Source organism: Phacochoerus africanus, chromosome 2 (assembly GCF_016906955.1).
Source record: "Phacochoerus africanus isolate WHEZ1 chromosome 2, ROS_Pafr_v1, whole genome shotgun sequence".
Classification (NCBI taxonomy): domain Eukaryota; kingdom Metazoa; phylum Chordata; class Mammalia; order Artiodactyla; family Suidae; genus Phacochoerus; species Phacochoerus africanus.
In genome coordinates this window covers 50,040,932-50,065,162 of record NC_062545.1, presented here as the reverse complement: position 1 = coordinate 50,065,162, position 24,231 = coordinate 50,040,932, and the positions used below count along the sequence as shown (strand labels likewise).

The following is a 24,231-nucleotide window of genomic DNA, read 5'->3' as shown; positions in this document are numbered from 1 at the left end:
GATTCATGGTTTTATGTATCATTTGAGAAATTTGAGTTTTATATATATAAACATATATATAACTATATATACATAACTATATAACTATATATATATAAAGTAAATCAGGTAATAAGAGCAATTGCAAATCTTTGCTCCTTGTTTCAAACAATAAAAAAGAAGTATTTAATTCAAGAAGGGTAATGCACTACCATAAAGTTTGGCCACAAAATGAAGATTATTTCAAAGTCAAAGATTCTGGAGAAAAAGTCAAGTCAAAGCTAGGGGCACATGATGGAAAAGGCCTTATCTGAAATTCCAGAGCCCCTACTTGAGGCACTGAAATAGATGCTCACTTCTCAGTAAGAAAAAAAAAATGGTATTTAGTTTTTATCTATTTTTCATGGATTTGCCTAACACCTATGAGTTTTATATTATATTGGTATACTCCTGAAAAAGACTCTCCATCTTTTTACAAAAATAATTTATTCCTCTATTTGCTCAGCAAATTCATATTTTTTTTGGCATTTGGACATAAAATAAAAGATAGCTTAAGGAAAGTACAATCATACCCTTAAAGGGGAGATCACACTGTAAATCAACTTTAATGGAAAAAAATAAAAATCATAAATAAATAAATAAAGGCAAGACCAAACTACCACATAAGAGAAAGGAAATAGTATAGACCATTGTTGAAATTTCAATATGGAAGATGGCAAAGAGGTTATTTTAAATGAGTTTATGGTTTGTAAATTTAAAAATATAATTAATAATTAATCATATGATGATCTGACTTATAGGTCAGGAACAACCTTTTTCCTCCCCTCCCCCTCTCCTCCTGCTGCCTGCCTTCTTCTCTCTCTGCCTCTCTCTACCTCTTTCTCTGTCTCGTAATGTAATAGAGCTAGATTATGTATTACTTTGAGGCCGAAAGTAATAGTAAAACCCAACTATAATAATACAACAATCCTATGATAACAGAAAGCAGATACTAGTGGTTAGCTCTGAATCTCTACTCCAACACCAAAAAAGCAAGAAGGAGCAGGGGAAGCTGTAAATATTAGTCTATGCTGAGATGAACAAAATCAGTTCAGCTCATAGAAAGCATTAAAAACTCCAGACATCTTTTGGATTCATGAGCGGCCTAAGATTTGCAGCCAATGCAAAATTGTGAAATGAAATGAAATTTAGTTGTTTCTTTTCTATAACCTTTTGCAAAAGATTATGGGAAATAAATTTTTATTTATAAAGTTTAAATACACTGTCTTACATAGTTTAATGAAACATCAGGCAGTTAACATGCCCATTATGTAGAATGAAGAATGGAGAGACTCCAAATAATTTTCTTCTGAACTAAAACTATTTATCATCATCACTGTTATATAAATAGCCAATAAATATTGAAATTCTATTATATCATCCACTGTGCTAGAACTTTCATATAAATTATTTTACTTAACTGAAGATAGATGATGAATTTTGGGGGGATTAGAACCTAATAGAAAACCCATGACACTGAAGCTACAACCAGCCTAGTTAAATATTGCTTTTAGAATTCATTGGTTATTCTAGAACTCTTCACTGACACAGGGCTTCAGGAGAAGAATGCACTGACTCCTGTCACTTAGGATTTGTTTTTTTAAAAAAAATTCTTTTAACAGTTTTATCAACTATTTCTCTGCACAGAAGCACATGGGTAGTATATGTAAAATAAAACCCAAACATTAGAAGTTTTTTTTCAATAACTTACATTCTTTTTTTTTTTGTCTTTCTGCCTTTTCTAGGACCACTCTCACGGCATATAGAGATTCCCAGGCTAGGGGTCTAATCTGAGCCATAGCCACCGGCCTACGCCAGAGCCACAGCAACGCGGATCCGAGCCGCATCTGCAACCTACACCACAGCTCACGGCAACACCGGATCCTTAACCCACTGAGCAAGGCCAGGGATTGAATCCGCAACCTCATGGTTCCTAGTCGGATTCGTTAACCACTGCGCCACGACAGGAACTCCAATAACTTACATTCTTAATAAATAAAAATAGTTTCACATTACAACAGATCTTATCAATCACAGAGCTTATATGGAGATGATTTTAAAAAGTTAGCTCACTTAAAGTTTTAGTAGGACCAAGAATCTTTTAAAAATATATATTTTATTTGTTTAACTTAAACAGTGACTATCTCCTTAAAAAGCTCCATCATTGTGATACGGCTTTTAATATTATTCTCAAATGAACTAAGATTCCACATTGAACTATGAAACCATTTGAAGACTGTAATTTTCACAAAAGACTATAATTGTGTCTTTTGATCAGGACACACATGATATTCTTCAGCCTAAGGTTCTTTCCTTGAGGAAGAACTTAATAAGACACAGAACACAATACTCAATCTTCAGAGGGGAGCCTCTGAGTCAGGCCCCCACTCTTGCAATAACTTGTTCCTCTCTCATTGCCATCTCTTTTCCAAAGGTTATGAATTTATATCCTATCCCAAATCCTAATGTTCTTTGGTCCTCCCAGTTTCCCACTTTACCCTCACTAGTGCTGTGGAAGATCAGATTCCAGTCCCCAACTCCAGTGCTTCATTGTGGACCACTGCTACCCTGACTACAGTTGCTACAATTCCATGCAGATCACTTCCTATCTACCTACGCTCCACCCAGTGCTGAAACTTGCATTTCTGATGTTCAGCTTCTGGGTTCCACTTTCTCCCTTCACTTTGGAGAAACCTTTCTGAAAGGTCTATAATGAATACTGTTAATACTATTGGCAGCCACCATTTGCTGACATAGATTTAATCCACTTTTACTGACATAGACTTAGCCTTTAAGATCTTTGAGAGAGGAGTAGCATGTTTTCCACTCTCTATGTCAGGGCTGAGTGGCATGTCTGGCCCTAAATAAATAAAAGAATATACAGAGAACTGACCACATGAGATGCACTATAGCACACACTCTATACAATTATAACTAGTGAGTCTACCAAAATTATTTTATAATTGAGGACTCCAAGACTCAGATAAATCAATAGCTAATAAAGCAGAAGATCATAAGAGTTAATTGGATGAGCCAGGATTTATAATCACATCTGTGTGATCCCCAAACAAGCTCACTCTCCATGATGCCGTGATGTCAAATCTCCAGAACTGGCTTCTACACTGACCTATTTTGATGACCATCACTGAACTTCGTTATGATATTCTCACTGATTTGTCATTTTTTCCTTAGAGAAGACAGTTTAAAAATATTTTATTGACTACATATATGCACATACATAATATCTATTTATCTATCCATCTATTATACATTTCTGATATCTACCACAGGGGCCTTTAGAAATAATATGCTGGCCAAATATGTATTTGCACAGAATTGTACTTTTGAAATAAAATCAAACTGTTAAATTCTTTGTGTTAACAGTATTAGTAATTCTCATTGGTGACCTCCATTCAGATTATTTATATGGGTTTTCCCACCATTCTACCTATAAGAAAATGTGAAGTCATCAAACTTGGATATATTTTAAGATTATAGGCCTTCTTCTTTAGGGAAATTAATCATAAATCTATATCACCTGAGCATCAAACATAATTTTTAAATAAATTTTCATCTTAGTTTTACTAGCCAATTGTTCTCATCCAAATGACCTACAGATACATTTAGCAGCTGCGTTTCAGTCCAATAGAACTCTAAAAAACAATTATAAGCTTATGAAAACAGGTCTGCAAGACAAAAACCCTGTGATTCTGAGGATGAATAAATAGCCTATTGTTCTTGAATGAAAATATTAGATAATATGGAACCATTTAACTTAAAGTGCATCTTTTCCTAATCCTTTCTATTTAAAACATACGAACTTAGACCAACCTTACTCTTTGTACCATATTTTCAATTTTGGTAGAATTTCATTTTCATAACCTTGTTTTTTAAGGCCTGACCTAGTTCTTTTAGATTCAGAAGCTAGAGATAATGGATGAAAAAAGAAAATAATATATATGAAATTACAGATGGAAATACATAGCCATGCTTTACACATCTGAGAGGAAATTAATTTAAATAGTGTTGAGAAGGGAATGTATTATAAAGGAAAAAGGTTCTAATAAGATGTTTTAATTTATAAATTTTACTAGTTTGCTTCCACAACTCACATCCACAGGCTTGCCATCTGAAGCTCGGGCCATAATAATTGTCCTTCCACGAAAGTCCAAAGCACCTTTTCCATCAGTATTCTGGCTTGCAACTAAGTTACAGTCCATATAGAGTGAAACGCCCTGGGATTGTATGCCAATGCCAAGTTTATGCCACTGACGATCAAACAAAGAACGGAGTTCTCGATTTTTAAAAATGAAGTTCAACACATCTCCCTCGGCAGCTCGGAACATAAACTCCACCACCTTCTTTCCACCATCAACTACTATAGACACCTGCAAAGATGCAAATGATCTTTAAATATTTGAAATTAAATTTTAAAAATTATTAAAGCACTCAAAGACAAACTCAAGATGTATGTTAGTAGAACTGAGGCACTTAGTAAAATGGTTTAGATCACACCTATGTCCACTGGATTCATTAACATGAAAGAACAGCAAACATTCAGCTACAAAAATGGTTTAAATATGGGATATTTGGTGAATTTAAAATGTTCCCTTCTTGAGAGTACATTAAGGAGTATATATGTATTTATATATGTGTGTGTATATCTAAGTATATATATGCATGTGTATAATTCTATATGATGGATTCAAGAATTAAATGTTACCAATTTAAAAAGAATAAGAAATTGTCATTTCTCCTAGAATGGAAAGTGAGATAAACTTCTTTCACCTTTGATGATTTGCATGGTACAGAGAAAATGCATTTTCATAAAAAACATATTATTTTCATTCAATTCATATTTCCATCTTAAAATTGTAACTATATAATAACAGATTAAAAGACCAGTGAAACGAAAAACATTTCAATGATATGTATGGAAATAAACATAGACAGATGGTGCCCATAAGTAACTGTGATGTTCATCTCCCCTCTCTAGAGTACCCATATCCCCTTCTTTTTGCCCCAATGCCATCTCTCCTACAAATATTCCTAGATCCCCTCTCTTCTCGTGTCTGGTCTCAGGAGCTGTCCCTTCTATGCTCCCAGTCCCCACCCAACTCTAAGCTGTCCCCTGCCACCACACTTGTCACCCTGTGATCATGTTTTGTATGCTGTTCTACTACGTGGCATTACCAGACCCTATGCTCCTTGAGAAGAGGAATCATGTTTTGCCAATCTCCTATCTTTGTCACTAACTAGTGTCTAGCAAGTGCTCGGTTATTTTCTCTTTCTGGAATCATATTTGTATCTCATCTCTTAATCCATTAAGGATTTTCAGATAAAATAATGAACAGCTTTAAAATAATTTATAATATCAGAAATGATAGATGAAGTCGTCGTTACTGAAGTGGACTTGGTGTCAACAAAGTAATTGTAAATGAACAGCAGTTTGAGTGTCTTCAGACAAAAACAGGAATCTAATAGTAAAAAAGCAAAGCAAAACAAAACAAAACAAAAAAAACCCTAAACTAATCTTGTCTCACCCACCAGGCTCTCTCACTGCAGACCTCAGCAAGACCCTCCTAATTCTGAGAATACTTACATTTCCCTGTGGATGATTTCTCTGACAGCATATTCACAAATGAGGTCTGCTCCCAAATTTATGCTCACAGTTCCAAGATTCACCTGGCCTAATCACACCAAAGATCACTCACTCACCAGCACAGCTCTCTGGTTCCTTACCTGTGGCATATTCTGCTGGTTTAAAACCTGCCACAGAAACCACCGTTCCTTTTTGGTGCTTCTTCGTACCCGAAACATGGCCACCATCGCGAAATGCTCAGGAAGGCCTTTGGGAAATACCTTACTGTGGGAAGAAAACAAGGAACCATTACAGAAAACTAAAGGGGGTAAGGACAGAAAATCTCTGTATGAAGTTCTTTGCAAAACAATATCTGTCGTATTTTCTCAATGAATTTATAATTTATTATGCATCTTTATAATAATCTACCTACTGTATATATGGAGGCAGCCATGCCTACATTACCTATGGAATTTGTATCCTTGTTCTTTCTCTTTAAAAATTTCCTGGTAGGGTGTTGTTAAAGCTTGAGGTCTGTATAAGTTAGTAACTAGGCTATACGTGATGATATTCGTTCACTCAACAAGATGTTCCATCTGAATCTCAGAATTCACTGCAGACTGGCAAACAGTAGACATTTATAAAGGAAATAAATAGTACCCCTTAATTTTGTCAGTAGAGAGAAGTACAGAGCACTTCAAAGAACACTGCTAACAATTAAATGTATATTTTCTGAAGAAGTTTTATTGTATTAAACCCTTGCAAAATTAATTCCTATTTCTGATTTTCTAGTAGGTATCAATTTAAGACTAAAACCATATATAGAAAGATGTTTTAGCTTATTTTTCATTCTTACATAAAATAAAATAAACAAATCCCTTCTAGGTAGTAGAGGAAAACCTAAAGACAGTCCAAAGATGCTTCTGCTTCAATCTTGTTTCAAAATACTGGTCCCACTGGATCCATGAAGAAACTCAGGGACAAAAATTCACAATGAATATAAATTGTAATTGGGCTTTCATTGGAAAACAAGGAGAATTACATTCTTCTAAGCTGACTTTAAAATTTATGTGCCTTGTATATAAAAAATATGCAAGGCAGGAATCTTGCTTTTCTTTTAAAAAATCATGAGAAGTAGTAGGTAAGAATTCTCTTAAGGACTAACATAGCCAGAATTTGTTTATATAAATAAAACATCATACACTGAGATGGTAACTACTAACTGCGAATACCACACCAAGGTTCATTGAAAATGACAACCAAACTCATGGGGAATTCTGAAACCTTGGTTTTACACTTTGTCTTAGAGACAAAGTCATATGTGGTAGGGAAATCAGGGGAAAAAAATGAAAACAACTGTGCTGGCCTATAGTTCTTACTTGGTCAAACACATGTATGTATGCACATACCTCAGGGATATTGCAAGTTTGGTTCTAGACTACTGGAATAAAATGAATATCACAATAAAGCTAGTCACACGAATTTTTTGGTTTCCCATTATGTGTAAAAGTTGTGTTTACACATTAGGATACTCCATTCAGTATGCAGTACCATTATATCTAAAAATATACATATCTTAATTTTAAAAATACTTTAGTGCTAAAAAAAAATGTTAACCATCATCTCAAACACAGGGTTGCCACAAAGTTTTAATCTGTGAAAAACAAACAGGAGTTCCCATCCTGGCACAGCGGAAAAGAATTTGACTAGGAACAATGAGATTGCGGGTTTGATCCCTGGCCTCGCTCAGTGTAGACAAAAGACAAACAAACAAACAAACAATATCTGTGAAGTGCAATAAAGTGAAGCTCAGTAAAATTAGGTCTGACTAATTTCATTACATACACACACATACATACATACACACCCTCTCCAGCTTCTGCAGAAGTTTGTTCCTCCCTGGCATGAGCCTCACAGGTACCCAGGAAGGTAAACCAGCCTACATACCAGGAGCACCCCGACACGCAGTTCAGAGATTCTAACTTCCTCTCCATTGCAGATTATCCCACTGCCTCCTGTCTTTTGAAAATCCATTATCTCTTCCCCTCTTGCTCTCATGCTGCAGTCATTTTTTCACTTTAGAGGGTTAAAACGCCATTGAAATCCCCAATCTCGCCCTTTCCAATGATCACTTTTTCTTGCTTTTCAGATATATGCCTATCTTCACCATCTCCCCTGCTATAAAACAGACAAAACTTCCTCCATCCTTGCTATAGTATAATCCATATATATAGCATTATCTTTCTCTGTATATAGAGAGATCCATATATATCTACCATATATCCGCCAAACTTATTAAACGAATCCTCTGAAAGCCTGCATTGTCGCCATCCACTCAGTCCTGAGCCTCCGTGCATTCTGAAAGCAGTCCCTTCCTCTCCCCAAGGATGCTCCCTGCACTCTCTTTCCGCGAAGGTCATCACGTGATGCAGCCCCACCCAATCTGTGCAAGCGCCGTAGTTCCCACCAAATCCGAACTCAGGCAGCAGCTCCACTGAAACAGGGCTCTGGAAGCCCCCAGGCAATGGAGGAGCTGGAGTACAGGATGCCAACTGCAAAGACAGACCAGCTTTTTCACTCAAGAAGTTAATCCAAGAACCAGACGCACTTATTTTCAAATAGGATTTCCACTCATAATAAATAACTTTGGGATTTGTTCCTGGGTCTCTGACAGATCAGAAAATATCTCCTTTGAAATTCTGGCAATATCCCCACTGTGGAAGCTTGTCAATTTTTGTTTGGATTTTTTTTTCTTTTAATTAGGATGTTGGAAAATAATGAAATAAGAAAAATATAACTCCTTTTAAACTTTAGAAAGTCCCTCCATCCCCAAGCACAGAAAAGGTCGGTCATTTTTTGAGTACATGGAACATTAAAGTACTGTTACCTTTCACTCTCACTAAAAAGGCAGTCTTTTCTGTTTAAGCTCGTCAACCCTTCAGGCATCCTATTCTCATCCCGAAGGCGGGCCGACCTCGGGCTCACCACACAGGTCTCTTGGCGTGCTCCTGTGCAAAGCCAAGTCCCAGACTAGAAACCTCTGTGGACACCTGGAGCACGGGGATCACATGGGTTCTGTGTCACATGACACAGACTTTAGACCAAAACTTGTCGATGGAAGGGTCCATTAGATAACAAAGAAGTCGAGTCAAAACTGATACCAGCCAAGGTGGTTACAACTGACTTGACAGAGGGCTGAAGTGACCCACCAGCAGGCACCATAAACCACAATAAATTTTTCGGGGTCATAGAATGATCTGACAATGACAGGGGCTGCCGGAGGACCAGTCAGAAGGAAGGACGACAAGCCAGCGTTTCCAAAGAGGCGATTCCAGACATCATGTATAAGCGAGGAGGGGCGCTGACACAGGCGGCGCCAAGTGCAGTGCGCAGGCGCAGAAGGGCTCCTCCCAGAGCTGCCAGATGGTCTGAGCACCCGTTTGGAAATGGACCACGAGGGCTGCAACAGAGGCTCGGCAACCTGTTCAAAGGCAAAGGGACTATGGCATCTTCAGGTCATCCTGCTGTCAAACCTTGAGCCAGATCTCCTCCCTCCACACTTCTGGGCCAAAGTGTGCTCTCTGAGAGCCAGACACTGGAGTCCACCCGGGAGAGGACTCTGCCCTGAGCCACTCGTCCCTGAGCTCTTCCTCTCCTATCAGCTCACCAGCAAAGCAACACAGCAGCCCCGGTTCTCTACACCGTTCCGCAGAGTGAGGGTCTCCCCCCAGACAGTGCTGCTCAAATCCAGAGGCTTCTGGGTCCTGGCCCTCAATCTTCACCCAGGGACAATGTTACGAAGACAGCCAGTGGCCCAGTGAATTGGGCCACAGACCAGGTCCAGGTCCTGTGACTTGCGATGTAGAATTCTTTCCGGTCTTGAAAGTTTCCTATGTATTGCAATGTGCTGGTGTTTCAGTTAGGCACAGGTTGATAACTAATTAACAGTACTGGTCACCTTAGCCACATAGTGACTAACGCGTGTAAGTGGGCCACTGTGACCTTCCCGACAGCTCCCTGAATTCCTTCTGTTTCAATGCAGATTCTAGGGCTGTTGCTGGTAGGCTGTCAGCGTTGATGAAGAGACCCAGAGACAGCAAAGAATAAAATGAAATGGGGCATTCTATAGGGTCAGCTCTTGCAGAATGGCCACCTGTCTTAAAACCCTCACTCAGAGCAAAGAGAATAGGGAGACATGGCACCATGTTTAAGAGCCTGAAAGGGTGACTTTGGAAATGTCTGTTTCTGTTATTGGCTTCAATAACCACAATGCAGATGTCTGTTCTCATCTGTCCTTAAAGTCCTATGAGTAAAACTGTTAAAATCAGTCAAGAATTCCCTCCAAATAAATTAAAATAAAAGCATTCCCAGTCACCTAATGTACTGGCCTTTTCTCAATCCTCATTCCCCTCAATCCTTCTGAAGATTTTCACAATGAAGACATCCTTTCCTCATAAGATATAAACCCAAGAGTCACAGCTACATCGCTATAGAGCCCAGCCAGGAAACTGGAATGTAAGCGTCCTCAGGTTCTTTGTCTATCTTATTCACTAGTATAAAAATAGTGCCTGCACAAAGTAGGCAATCAGTAAATATTATCAAATGAATCGATTAATGAACTGAATTCAGATATAAAAAAATCTAAAACAAAAATAAACAATAAAAATAACACATAGTCCCCTCTAAGTCTAGCCTTAGTTTTTCTATCTTGGATAGAAATGTACATACAAGACATTTTCATTTTTCTCTTAAGACTACTATAGGAAAAACAAATAGATCAAGCAAATTAATAATAGCACTGATACTCCTCCTCAGTTAGAGGACACACATGTATGTAGACTGAGGGAAATATAGAGCCCAGCTCATCTAGGGGCAGCTGCTATATTAACTCTAGCAAAACTCTTACCATATAGGGATGAAGTTCAGTGTTGCCAGTTCATCCCATTTTTCTAGAGAAGCCAGATACCCAGATTTTTATCTGAAAAGTTTAAAGCTATAATTTTGGCAACTAATTCAGATTTTTAATAAACACTGCCCAGACTAACATTGTACAAAACCAAATGAATCAGGGACTGCTAGGTGGCAAACTTGGATCTATACAAATGTTTGCTGAATACCCACAGAGGCATACAAAGATGGAAAAAGAAAGATTGCTGGCGTAATTGTTTCTTAAAATCATTTAGGGAGTTCCCAACGTGGCTCAGTGGAAACGAATCTGACTAGTATCCATAAGGACTCGGGTTCAATTGCCGGCCTCGCTCAATGGGTTAAGGATCCAGCGTTGCCATGAGCTGTGGTATAGGTCGCAGACATGGCTCGGATCTAGCGTTGCTGTGGCTATGGCGTGGGCCAGCAGCTACAGCTCCAATTTGACCCTTAGCCTGGGAACCTCCCTATGTCACAGGTGTAGCCCTAAAAAGATAAATAAAATAATAATTTAAGAGAGGACAAAAATACACAGAAAATATAAAGTCATATAAATTGGAAGAGAGTGGGGAAATATAGTGCCTGGCCAAAATTAAAGGTTATGAGTGGAAAACCTAGTATTAGGAGTGGGACTGTTTTTTAAATCCTGTAACAGCAGGACGTTTTCAGTCCTTCTAAATTTACTTAGACTTGCTTTACAACTTAACAAATGGCCCACCCTGGAGAATGTTCCATGTGCACTTAAGAAGAATGCGTATTCTGCTGTGGTTTGGTGGAATGTTCTACAGTGTGTTAGGTCTAATTGGCTTGTAGATTTGCTGGAGTCTTCTATTTCCTTTCTGATCTTCTGTATAATGTACTGCCAATTTTGAAAATGGGGTATTGAGGTCTCTAGCTACTGTTGAATTGTCTATTTTTTCCTTCCATTCTGTCAGTTGTTTGTTCCTGAATTTAATGGCTTTGTTTGGGGATACATATTTGTGATGATACTATATTATCTCAATGGATTGACACACTTTTTAAAATTTTTTATTAGTTGAAGTATATATAGTTGATGTATGATATTATGTTACAGGTGTACAATATAGTGATTACAATTTTTAAAAGTTATACTCCATTTACAGTTATTACAGAATATTGGCTATATTCCTTGTATTGGACAATATATCCTTGTAACATAGTAGTTTTTACCTCTTAACCTCCTATGCCTATCTTGCCCCTACTCTCTTCCCTCTCCCTACTGGCAACCACTGGTTTGTTCTCTATATCTGCAAGTCTGTTTCTTTTTGTTATATTCACTAGTTTGTTATAATTTCTAGATTCCACATATAAGTGATATCCTACAGTATTCCTTTTTCTTCATCTGACTTCTTTTACTCAGCATAATACCATCCAAATCCATCCATGTTTTTTCAAATGGAAAATTTTCATTTTTTATTATGGCTGAGTAATATTCATTTGCAAATATATACCACAACTTCTTTGCCTGTTCATCTGTTGATGGACCCTTAGGTTACTTCCATATCTTGGCTATTGTAAATAATGCTGCTATAGATATTTTGTAAATAATGCTACTATAAATATTGAGGTGTATGTATCTTTTAGAATTAGTTTTTTGTTTTTTTTCAGATATACACCCAAGAATGGAATTGCTGGGTGATATATAGTTCTATTTTTAGTTTTTTGAGAAACCTCTACACTGTTTTCCACAGTTCCTGCACCAATTGATATTCTCACCTACAGTGTAGGAGAGTTCCCTTTTCTCCACATCATCATCAATACTTACTTGTGTTCTTTTTGAGAAGAGCCATTCTGACAAATATGAGATCATATCTCATCATCCTTGATCACTTCTCACAGCTTTTCCTTAAAGTCAATTTTGTTTTTAGTGCTATTAACTGAATTGTCCCCTAAATCCAAATGGTGAAGCCCTAACCTCCACTGTGATGGTATTTGGAGATGGGACCTTTAGGAAGTAATTAGGTTCATGTAAGATCATGAAGATGGGGTCCTCATGATGGGATTAGTTCCCTTTTAAGAAGAAACTAGAGCTCGCTCTTGTTTTCTCTCTGCCATGTGAAGATACAGAAAAAGGCAGCTATCTGCAAGCCAGAAAGACCATCCTTACTAGAACCTGACAGCTGATTTAAAGTCTTTACCAAGTAAGTCCACTATCTACACTTCCTCAGGAAGTTTCTATTAACTATTCTCTTCTCTCTGTGTGGGCCATATTTTGTATCTTCACATATTTTTTAATTTTTTTGATTGAAAAGTAGAAATTATAAATAATGTAAGGTGGCGACTCTGGGAATCAGATTATTCTCCATGCACCAGTGGTTCGCTGTTATACAGCTATTTATTATTTTTGTCATCATTGCAATTGCTGCTGTTTTCCTGCTTAGTCACTTTCCTGAACTGATTTTGTAAAGTGTACATTCTTTGTTGTGTGTGACCACTGGACTCTCTGCCCAATTAGTTTAGTGGTCAGCTAATGATTGAACACTTAAGTGCCTTTGACCTATAAGCATCCAGGCATCTGCTGAGGTACTGTATGTGCATGTTGAAAAATGTCTTCAATGCCCAGGCAGGCAGTCTACAACTTTCCTCAGCCTTCTCTTTTTGCTTGCACCAAGTTTCAAAATTGGCCAGAACTATAAGCATAGGGTTTTTGAATGTTTCCTGAGTTTCCTTGTATGCATAGGTGCAGATTCCCACAAATATGTTGGTGCTTTTCAGTGCTTTCTATGGATATCTCCTCCCCCACCTTTTCCTTTTAAATGTTTCTGGTCATCTTCTCATTTGCTCCAATCATTTGTTTGTTTTGTTTTGTTTTTCATTTTTGGCCACAGTCATGGCATATGGAAGTTCCTGGGCCAAGGACTGAGCCCGATCCACAGCTGCAGTCTACACATAGCTGCAGCAATGCCAGTGTGGATCATCAGCCCGCTGCTTGCAACAGAGTTAAACTAGTGCCTCCACAGAGACAAGCTGGATCATTAACCCACTACACAACAGTGGGAACACATCATTTGCTTCAATTGTAATTGCTGTCTTGGGCAGCTGTAATGTTAAAAAATTACTATTGATTATTTTTAAAAAATGCCAGGGGAAAAGGGCTGTTCTTACTGAATGAACAGAGTCAGGTCAAATAACAATGAGCCCTATGAGTAGGGGTCTCTAAGGAACCACCAGTCAGGTAAAATAATGACAATTCTCTGGAAATAAGGCTTTTATTGACCTCCAAAAGCATTCGCCCTCTTCAATAGTTGCACTTGTGATTACAGAGCTATTGGTTTTCAAGGCTACCATCATGCTGGGGAGAGAGTTTAAAGTGTCATAAAGCTAGCTATTCTTATCAAGAGTCAGTATGTTTTTCTTGAATAAACATTCATTTAATTGTTGCAAGCCCTTGGTTAATTTCCAGAGTGCTGAAATTTTGATTTTGACCATTTATCCTGTGTTCTCGTTTATATGGATGGGTACATTTTCTGGGCTTCTTACTTTGCCTGCTAACATCATCAGTAATAGCTCCTTGGATCTTTCAGTTCAGCCTACTGAACTGAAAGGGAAACAGAATAACTATATGTATTTTCATCCATTATACACTTAGGCCAAGAGAAAAATTGGCCTAAGTGTATGCTGTATGCAGCCAAGTGACCTGACTGAACATCTCATGAAGCAGAACCATATAGATAAATCCTGTGCCTTTTTCTAACTTGCAAAATCATGAGAAATAATAAATTGTTTTATTAAGCCACTAGGTTTTACAGTGGTTTGTTACAAAGCAAAAAATAATGAAAACAACTTTCTCCTCACTTTCTACTTAGGATTACAGTCATGTAGGTACCTATCACATTTCATCATGAGACTGCGAGCTCTTTGAAGGAAAGGACAATGTTTAATCTACCTTTGTACCACTCATAAAGCCTAGGAGCAGTGCCAACAGGGCACTGTATAACTACTTGCTAAATGAGTGGAGTGAGTGATCCAGCAAATAAAACAGATAAAGACATACTTAATTGTGATAGGATTCTTTAATACTTCATGAGTAAAACTAAATAGAATTATTTTTAATAATTTAAAATATAATTCAAAAACTGAAAATATTTCATGTCATTAAATGATTCTTTTGTGATAAAATAATAAAACAAAATAAGATTATTAATATTAATAATGTTGATAATAAATGTAGCCTTAAAATTATACATTGAAGTAAATTTAGTTATGTTAAAAGAAAAATTTTTCTCTTGGCCTAAGTGTATAATGGATGAAAATACATATAGTTATTCTGTTTCCCTTTCAGAAATTTATATTCTGCTTTCAAGGCCAAAAATATTTTGCTTGCCAAGACTGTAATTTTTGAAGAAAAAGTTTTTATTTTAAAAATAATGTTACAACATCTATATACTCTTACAGATTTTTTTTTTTGTTTATATCACTCAAGCACAAACACTTAATGTGACACAAAATAATTTCTCTGGGTCTTGCCAAAATTTCTATTATGAAAGAGGCCATATTGGATTACTGGTCTGTTACCAGAAAGACAAAATGACAGTTTGCAATGTCTAAGATATCCATGCTTGAATATTTTTGAATGGAGTGCAATTCCCTATAAGAAATTCTACACCTCCGCTATTTCCCCTACCTGTACTGTAGATGCACACACCTAATTTCCTACTTGCTTATTCAGTGACTACTATTAAGAAAAATACTATTTAGCCTTGCTTGCCAAACTCATTCATACACATATGGGGCTAGAAATTCTCAATAGGATATTTTCTACCTTCCCTTCATTTTATACACATTGTATTTAGTTTAATGTTATAAATGAAAAATTCATCCACATAAATTAATAGTAACCTATATTTGAAGAGCTCAGAGTTTAGTGAAATTTAGGTGTAATTAACCCTTAATTTCCCATGGCCTACTTTTCTTCATATTAATGAAAGCCACCTGAACATTCATGGACAGGTGAGAGCAAAGGTATACCAAATTAACAAAATGTTTGCTCTAAAATTCATTTTTAAAAAATACAACTAAGTCACAGAGAGCCAAACTAAAGTCGTCCCAAATTACCCAAAGGTGCCCAAGGAAGCTTACTGCCTCTTAAATCCTCTTTACACTAGTCCCTGAAAGTTCTAGATATAATCTGGAGTGTCTCTGAGGACTTGTAGTTCACATATTTCAGACTCTTTTGAACTTGTAATTTATTCCAATGTTTAAAAAAATCTAAAATTTCATTTTCATCTGCTCTCATGTTCTCTATATGTAACAGCCCTCTGTTCAACCAAAAAGTAGAAGGAAATGCTATTAAACTGTAGGGGAAGTGGCAGAGGATCAAAAGTGGGGCTCCTTACAATGACCGGCTATAGCAAAGGCAATGTCCACTTCTGAGAACAAGTACCACTGAGCCTTTGACCACAATATAAAATTGATTTCATAAAGATATTTACAATGCTTCCTTCTTAGTATTAAAATTAAAAGATTTTTATTCTTTATATTTTCTCTGGTTTCTCATTTTTTTGCAGTAGGCATAACTTGTATCAGTGATCATTTTTTTTAACAAAGCACTACTGTTTTCAGTTTAGGAAAAAGAAAATCCTAATTTTTAACGACCAATAAATTAACTTTATGTCCTTCAAGGACAGAGATGAGGGAGAATTAACAAACATTATTTTTGCTACTATGAGAGGTTAAAAAAAAAAAAGCCATAAAATCTACAAGTCCCAACCTATAGCCTTCATAGTACGTAAGTCATGAGGTATTAAGAGAAGATGAAAGAAACCTCAAATGAAAATACACCTTTGGAGTTCCCGTCGTGGCGCAGTGGTTAACGAATCCGACTAGGAACCATGAGGTTGCAGGTTCGGTCCCTGCCCTTGCTCAGTGGGTTAACGATCCGGCGTTGCCGTGAGCTGTGGTGTAGGTTGCAGATGCGGCTCGGATCCCGCGTTGCTGTGGCTCTGGCGTAGGCCAGTGGCTACAGCTCCGATTAGACCCCTAGCCTGGGAACCTCCATATGCCGTGGAAGCGGCCCAGAGAAATAGCAAAAAGACAAAAAAAAAAAAAAGAAAATATACTTTCTCCATAGGCTTCAGAGTATTCACTTACAAAGTAGTAGTACCTGTATTTGTGGAATTAGATAAAAATGAACATCATCATCATCATCATCATCATCATTATTATTATTATTATTAACCCTAAAGGGATTTACTGTATTTAAGAATGGATTATATTTGTCCAAATAGCATAATAACTACATTCTCTAGGTCTTCTTTCCCACTTGACTAATGAAAAATCCTTTCCTGGTTAAAATTTATTTAAAATCATTTGAAAATACAAGTAAAATGAGGATGTATAAGGTATCTGTATTACAGGAAAGATCTTGGCATAAGATGGAGCATTTAATCCCTCTGTGTGTATACTTGTTATTATATACTCAATGGAATTCTGCATCCACCATCCTTTGTATATGTGGTATGAACTCAGAGTTAAAAATGACATTCTCCTTAACCATGAAGTACTTCCACTGACAAGCCAAAACATTTAATACTTTACTAGGAGAGAGCTTTCTTCCTCTCTGGATAATGCTTGTGTTTATAAAACACAAACTCTGACTATTAAAATCATCCGTAGGGAGTTCCCACTGTAGCTCAGCAGTAACAAACCAGACTAGTGTCCATGAGGATGTGGGTTTGATCCCTGGCCTCACTCAGTGGGTTAAGGATCCATTGTTGCCATGAGCTATGGTGTAGGTCATGGACATGGCTAGGATACTTTATTGCTGGGATCCTGTGAACTGTGGTGCAGGCCAGCTCCAATTCGACCCTTAGCCTGGGAAATTCAGTATGTCGCACATGCAGCACCCCCCACAAAAAAATAAAATAAAATAAAATCGTCCTTAGAAACTAGTCACACATTACTAACAAACTGTCTAATAATTAATTCTCTCCTTGGGCAGCATAGAACACAGAATCTATGTATGGGGATTGTTATAAAGATTGAAAGTTTAAATAGGGAAGGCACAGGGAGAGAGGAATAAGCCCAGGACAGGAAATGTCCCTAAATCAGCCAAACCAAGCTGAGAGGACATTGTTGTGAGCCCTGGGCAGCAAAAGTGTCCCATGAAGGCACTGGGAGTTTGGGAAGAAAGGTCCAAAAAGAAGGTGATACCAAAGGGGAGATGCAATCAAGATAAACCTCAGCTATTTCCCCTACCTGTACTGTAGATGCACACACCTAATTTCCTACTAGGCATCTCTACTTGGATATTAAAGCTATCTCTAACTAAATAACTGAAATTGGACTTTTTGCTCCCTAACAAACACATTCAGGATTCTGCATCTCAATGAAAGACACGGCCATTCATTCACCCAGGTGTTCCAGCCAAATATCTGAAAGTCAAACCTGATTCTTGTCTTTCCTTGATGAGCCCCTACCCCATTCAGCCCATCGGCAAGTCTTACTGCTCCTACCACTCAACAGACAACAACTCTGTCCACTTCTCTCCAGCTCCACCTTCACGCCCCTACCCAGATGCAACCATCTCACCCCAGACCCTTGTTAACATGTCCTAATCATTGTCTCTATTTTTCCTCCCTTGAAGTCAAGCCTGCACACAGCCACTGGAACAAGCTTTTTAAATGAACATCAGACCATGTCCCTGCCTTACTTATCACCTCCCTACAGGGTCCCATGGTTCCTAGAATAAAGCGCACATCGCACATCACAGCTCATAAGGCCTAGTGCTCTGACCCCTACCTTCCTCTGACACATTGTCTCCCATTCCAGGCTCTGTGTGGCACCCATGCTCCATTTGCAATGACCTGAGTTTTGTTCCTTGAACATATCATTCTCATTGAGGTCCTGGGCCTTTGTACTACTTCCTGTTTCCTTTCTGGGATGTTGTTCCCAGGACTCATCACATAGGTGCTACTCCTCACTGTCTAGGTTTCAGCTCCAATGCCCCTTCCTCTGAAAGGTCTATAGTAATATAACACTTACCTTGTTTTAGATACTTCATAGGCTTATAACCACCCAAGTTAATACAAAGTTTTAATTTACACATATATTGCCTATCTCCAAGCACTAGAATGTGATTTCCATGAAAACAGGGGCTTTGTCATCCTTGTTTCTCAAAATCAAGCATCTAGACCCATCCCTAGCAGATAGAAGGCATCCATAAAAGTGTGTTCCATCCATGGAAAATCCATGATGAAGCCTAAACCAGTCCTGGTAGAGGTCAAACACTGACATTCAATATGAAGTCTATGTTACTCTGCACAATTCCTAAAGGCAAGATCTTTGAGACTGGGCTACATCACACACAGCAGGAAAACAGCAGAAGGAAAAGCCAAACCCATGAGATTCTAAAACAGGTTAGTTAATTCTGTAATAACTTAAATGGGAAAAAAGAAAGGATATATGTATACATATAACTGATTTACTTTGATGTACACTTGAAACTAATATAAAATTGTAAGTTAACTATACTCCCAGAAAATTTAAAAAAAAACAGATTAATCAAAAAGCTTAACAATTTTAGGAAAAAACACAATCAGCATTCTTACTTTCAAAAAGAATCTTTAAATCTCTACAGGCTACAGCAAAATAGAATTGCTACTCCAAGACTTCTCCAAAAGTGTCCTTGAGCAGGAGTCTCCCAGTCCTTGGAAATGTTTCAGCTGTAAGAAACCACACATGATAGTTTCCTGTAGTCCTACACTCCTAAAGCTGGAAGGGACCTTAACAGTGATTTAGATCAACCATCTCAGTTGATAAATGAGAAACTAAAGCCACAGAAGTTAAACAACTGCCCACCAACACTGCCAGACAGAGGTCACAATGGGACTTGAACTTGGGACCCCTAATCCCAAGGTCAGATTTTTCCAGTATATCAAGTTGCTTACATCCTCTGAGTTAAGGATAAAATTTCCCTCATCGTTACCAACCTGACTTAAAAGTAATGTTTTGGAACTATAAGGGAGAAAAAGCTATTCTCTGAGTACTTAGTGGGACAGGGTCAACATAAATATAAAATATTAATGTCAAGAAGTGAAAAAAATAATTAAAATGTTTACCAGCACTCTATAATATTAACAACAACAATAAATCATATTTGGACCTCTGAGCAAAGGATGCACTATGACATTTGCACATCCTAGGTGACCAGTAGCCCTGAGGGGTAAGTTATTACAGTTCCTTCTTCTAATGATATTTTGAGCACAGTTCAGGAAGTATCACAAACCATGCAGTAATATCTTTAAAGCAGGGATAGATCTGGGGAAAGACATGCATGCTATAGAAGATAACAACCAATCATGAATATTTTCTCTGTATTCCTTAGAGAACATTTCTTAGAAAAATTAGGATTTTTCACCAAGCATTCCCTTTATAATGAGTACAATTTGAGGGAAACAGAAAAATATGAGAACCATGTATATACTAATAACTATTAATGTGAAGAAAAGTATGAAGTGTTCTGATAAAAAGTGTCTCTGTATTTACCCTACTGGTGAGAGGTAATATGCTGATCTTTTAATATCTTAGGAATAATATCACTGGAATGGTTACCTAACTAAAAAGACAGGTAATTCCTTAAAGTATGAAAATAATGATCATAAATGTAATTGTGATTACGGAAGGAAAGAGGACTCTTAGTACTGACTCTTCATTAACGCTTCTCTGGTCCATTCTTTTCATCCCGAGCTATGGAATCCATTCCTAACACATTAACACAAATTTATCTTGACAAAAGTGAGATGTCTGGTCTCCTAGGACGGAGGATGTCAACTGAACAAATAATGGGCATTCCTGACTGTCCCATTAATGAGAAACCAACAAGTACTACCTTAAGAGGATAAACTTTGCTTTTTCACACTCCCTTCCAGATGGGGAGCATGGCAAGCAGAGAAGAGTTAAGGAAAATCATAAAACTTAAAAATAACACGCTTTTTTAAAGTGGTACAAAAAGACATACAGACCAATGGAACAGAAATAAAGCCAAACACCTATGGTCAATTAATCTTCAACAAAGGAAGCAAGAATATAAAATGGGGAAAAGAGAGTCTCTTCAGCAAGTGGTGTTGGGAAAATTGGACAGCAGCATGTAAATCAACGAACCTGGAACACAACCTCACACAGTGAACAAAAATAAACACAAAATGGCTTAGAAACTTAAATACAAGACACCATCAAACCCCTAGAAGAAAAACATAGGCAAAACATTCTCTGACATCAACCATACAAATGTTTTCTTAGGTCAGTCTCCCAAAGCAATATAAATGAAAACAATAATAATCCAACAGGACCTAATCAAACTTAAAAGCTTTAACACAGCAAAGGAAACCATAAAAAAAAAAAGAAGACAACCTACAGAATGGGGGAAAATAGTTTCAAACTAGGCAACTGCCAAGGGCTTAATTTCCAAAATCTACAAACAACTTATACAACTCAACAGCAAAAACAAACAAACAAACAAACAAACAAACAACCCAAAATGAAAAATGGGCAGAAGATCTAAATAGACATTTCTCCAAAGAAGACATATGGATGGCCAATAGGCACATGAACAAATGCCCAGCATCACTAATTATTGGAGAAATGCAAATCAAAACTACAATGAGGTACCACTTAACACCAGTCAGAAGGGCTGTCATTAGAATGTCTACAAATAACAAATGCTGGAAAGGGTGTGGAGAAAAGAGAACCCTCCTACACTGTTGGTGGGAATGTAAATTGGTACAACCACTATGGAAAACAGTATGGAAGTACCTCAGAAAACTAAATATAGAACTACCATATGATCCAATAATCCCACTCCTGGGCACATACCCAGACAAAACTTTCACTGAAAAAGATACACGCACCCCTCTGTTCACTGCAGCACTATTCACAATAGCCAAGACATGGAAACAACCTAAATGTCCAACGACAGATGAATGGATTAAGAAGATGTGGTACATATATACAATGGAATTTTAATCAGCCACAAAAAAGAACAAAGTAATACCATTTGCAGCAGCATGGATGAAACTAGAGACTCTTGCACTAGGTAAAGTAAGTCAGAAAGACAAATACCACATGATATCACATATCTGGAATCTAATATATGGCACAAATGAACCTATCGACAGGAAAGAAACAAACTCATGGACATGGAGAACTGACTTGTGGTTGTCAAGTAGGATGGGGAGGGAGTGGGATGGACTGGGAGTTTGGGGTTAATAGATGCAAGGTATTGCATTTGGAATGGATAAGCAATGAGATCCTACTGTGTAACACAGGGAACTATAACTAATCATTTGTGATGGAACATGATGGAGGATAATGTGAAAAAAAGAATGCATATAAATGTATAACTGGGTCACTTTGCTGTACAGCAGAAATTGACAGACCATTGTAAATAAACTACAATAAAATTTTTTTTAAATAAAGTGCATGCAAGTATTTACTGATAAAGTTGTTTTATGGGGAGATGGAATTGCAGAGTAGATCTTATTTTCTCCCCACCATGCGCTAGTGGTATGTGTCAAGAAAAATCAAGACCATGATGAAGCTCAAAAATTTCTTTACTTCTTAGCATACTAAGTAATTGGCAATTTCATTGTACAAGTTCAATATGATATATTGTTTAGTATTCCTACAAGAACCTTAGTTGTTCATGTGGCAAAAAAAATACCTGTTTCATGTATAGAAAAATAAAGGACAAAACCCAAACTACAGAACAAGGGAAGATTAGGAGGAAAAAAATCCATGACTACCAGTTCATTTTTTTTGTTCTTTTACCTAACTAACTAATAAGGAGTATAAGGCAAGGAGTGAAATGTAAAAAAGGAAAAAATGAAGATGAACAAACCTCCACAATTACAGTGTTCATAGACTGAAAAACAAGAGGACATGATTATTCTAGAGAAATTTCATTTTGTAGGTGGTGTTCCCAAAATTGAGCATGATATACACATAGAGAACAACGTGTTTAAAAAGTTTAGTTATTAATTACAACAGTTCCAGGGGTAGGTCTTCTAGCAGCTCATAGCACAAGCCTTGAAGCAAAGCCCTTTTTTAAAAAGTCTATTTTGGTAGAGCTGAAATGAGTTTTCCATATCATATTCAGCAGGACCAACCATTATTTATTTTTTTGCTTTAAAAATGAAATGGCTGAATGGAAAAAAAAGCTATTTTTAAATATCAAGAACTGGCTTCCAAATTAGTTCTTCCATTCTAAATAGGCGTGAGGCAGAGTTTATGAAGAACTTCCGTATTTACAAGTATCAATGGGGCCTTTGACTTGCTGAATATCTTCCAGGAAGAGAAATCTGATACAAGTTACATTTCCTGAGAGAGAAGTGAGAGATGCTTGGAGTTTATAGTAAGTCATTTCTCTCCCAGCTGACATCCACCATCACCTGTCACGTTAGAAGCAATTTGGCTCGCAGGGCCTGGAGGGCTGGTCTGAAATGCTTCCCCCCACAAGCTGAGAGATGACGTTTGAGTTCCACAGCCACAGAGACTCTGAAATCTTAGCCTTTTTGTGTTTGCCGTGGGGATTCAGACAGATAGGTTGTTAATGGGAAAACAAAGCTTGGATGACTCTAATAATCTTATGCCCGTTATATTAGCACTTGTTCATTGTGACACTGTAAATGGCTTGCCTTTTGAAAACGAGCCCTCCCCCCAGATGACCATCTCATAACAAAACTCAAGGATAGACCAGAGAAGCTAGTCTTCAGAAAGTCATATTCAGATGTCCCCTACCCAAAAAAGATAAAATAAAATTCCAGGTCAAACCCACGCCCACCCTCAAGAGATCCCCTGAGGGGTCCTTCTGAGCCTGGGGGCCTGAGACCTGCTTCAAGGTCAGCCTGGGAGTCCCAGACTGATATCGAAAGCTGAGGTTTTCCCAGTGGCGTGTACTCAGCTTTTTTTTTTCCCCCTCGAGGGGCTACTGCTCCCGTGCCTTCACTTTTTTTGAAGACAGCTTTGTTGAGGTATAATTGATATAATCTGGTTTCTCTCCAGAGCCCAGAAATTATTCATCTTTCACTTTCCTTTTTTATATGAATTAAATTCAAACTCCTTAGTCAGGCATGTAAGACCTTTCAGAATGGCATCTCAGCCGCCCCTTCCACCTCTTTCACCTCCAGTCTCCCACCTGCATTTACTAACCACACAGGCTTTCTCACCCATCTTCAAACTGTGTTGATTTTTATTTATTTTTTATTTTTATCGTTTTTTTGCTGCACCTTCAGCATATGGAAGTTCAGGAGCCAGGGATCCAATCTGAGCTACAGCTGAGATCTGTGCCACAAATGCAGCAATGCCGGATCCTTAACCCATTGCTCCACAGCAGGAACTCCCTGTTGACCTTTAAAATCACCATGATATATACCCTCCAACTACCACCTGGCAAATTTGTGCTTTTTCTTCAAGCTCTACTTTTCAGCCAATCTTTCAAGAATCCACCACACCCCATGCTTAAAGTTTGCTACTAATTCCACAATTCCCAGACAGGAATAACTAGGATCATGTCTTTATTTATTCTTAAAATCTCAGTGCCTGGCACATAGTGAGTATTTGATAACATTTGAGAATTGAGTGAAATGAACATGTTAGCATTTCTTCTTTCATTGGCATCAAAGCTAAACTCAGAAATAATGGTGACTATATCATGAAATATTTTTCCCACATAGTTCTCTTGTAAGCAA

The 24,231-nt window shown here is 37.5% G+C and overlaps 1 protein-coding gene across 4 annotated transcripts in view; it reads right to left on the bottom strand.

The window, feature by feature from the left end:
• The window catches only part of COL19A1 (collagen type XIX alpha 1 chain), a 345,293-nt gene that overhangs the window by 282,644 nt on the left and 38,418 nt on the right, over positions 1-24,231 (bottom strand). For all 4 annotated transcript variants that reach the window (XM_047760063.1, XM_047760070.1, XM_047760080.1 and 1 more), the window contains 2 exons: positions 5,761-5,884; positions 4,131-4,406 (listed from right to left, as the gene is read on the bottom strand). In XM_047760063.1, the coding sequence (XP_047616019.1) occupies positions 4,131-4,406; positions 5,761-5,884 (400 nt within the window). The remainder of the gene's footprint in view (positions 1-4,130; positions 4,407-5,760; positions 5,885-24,231) is intronic.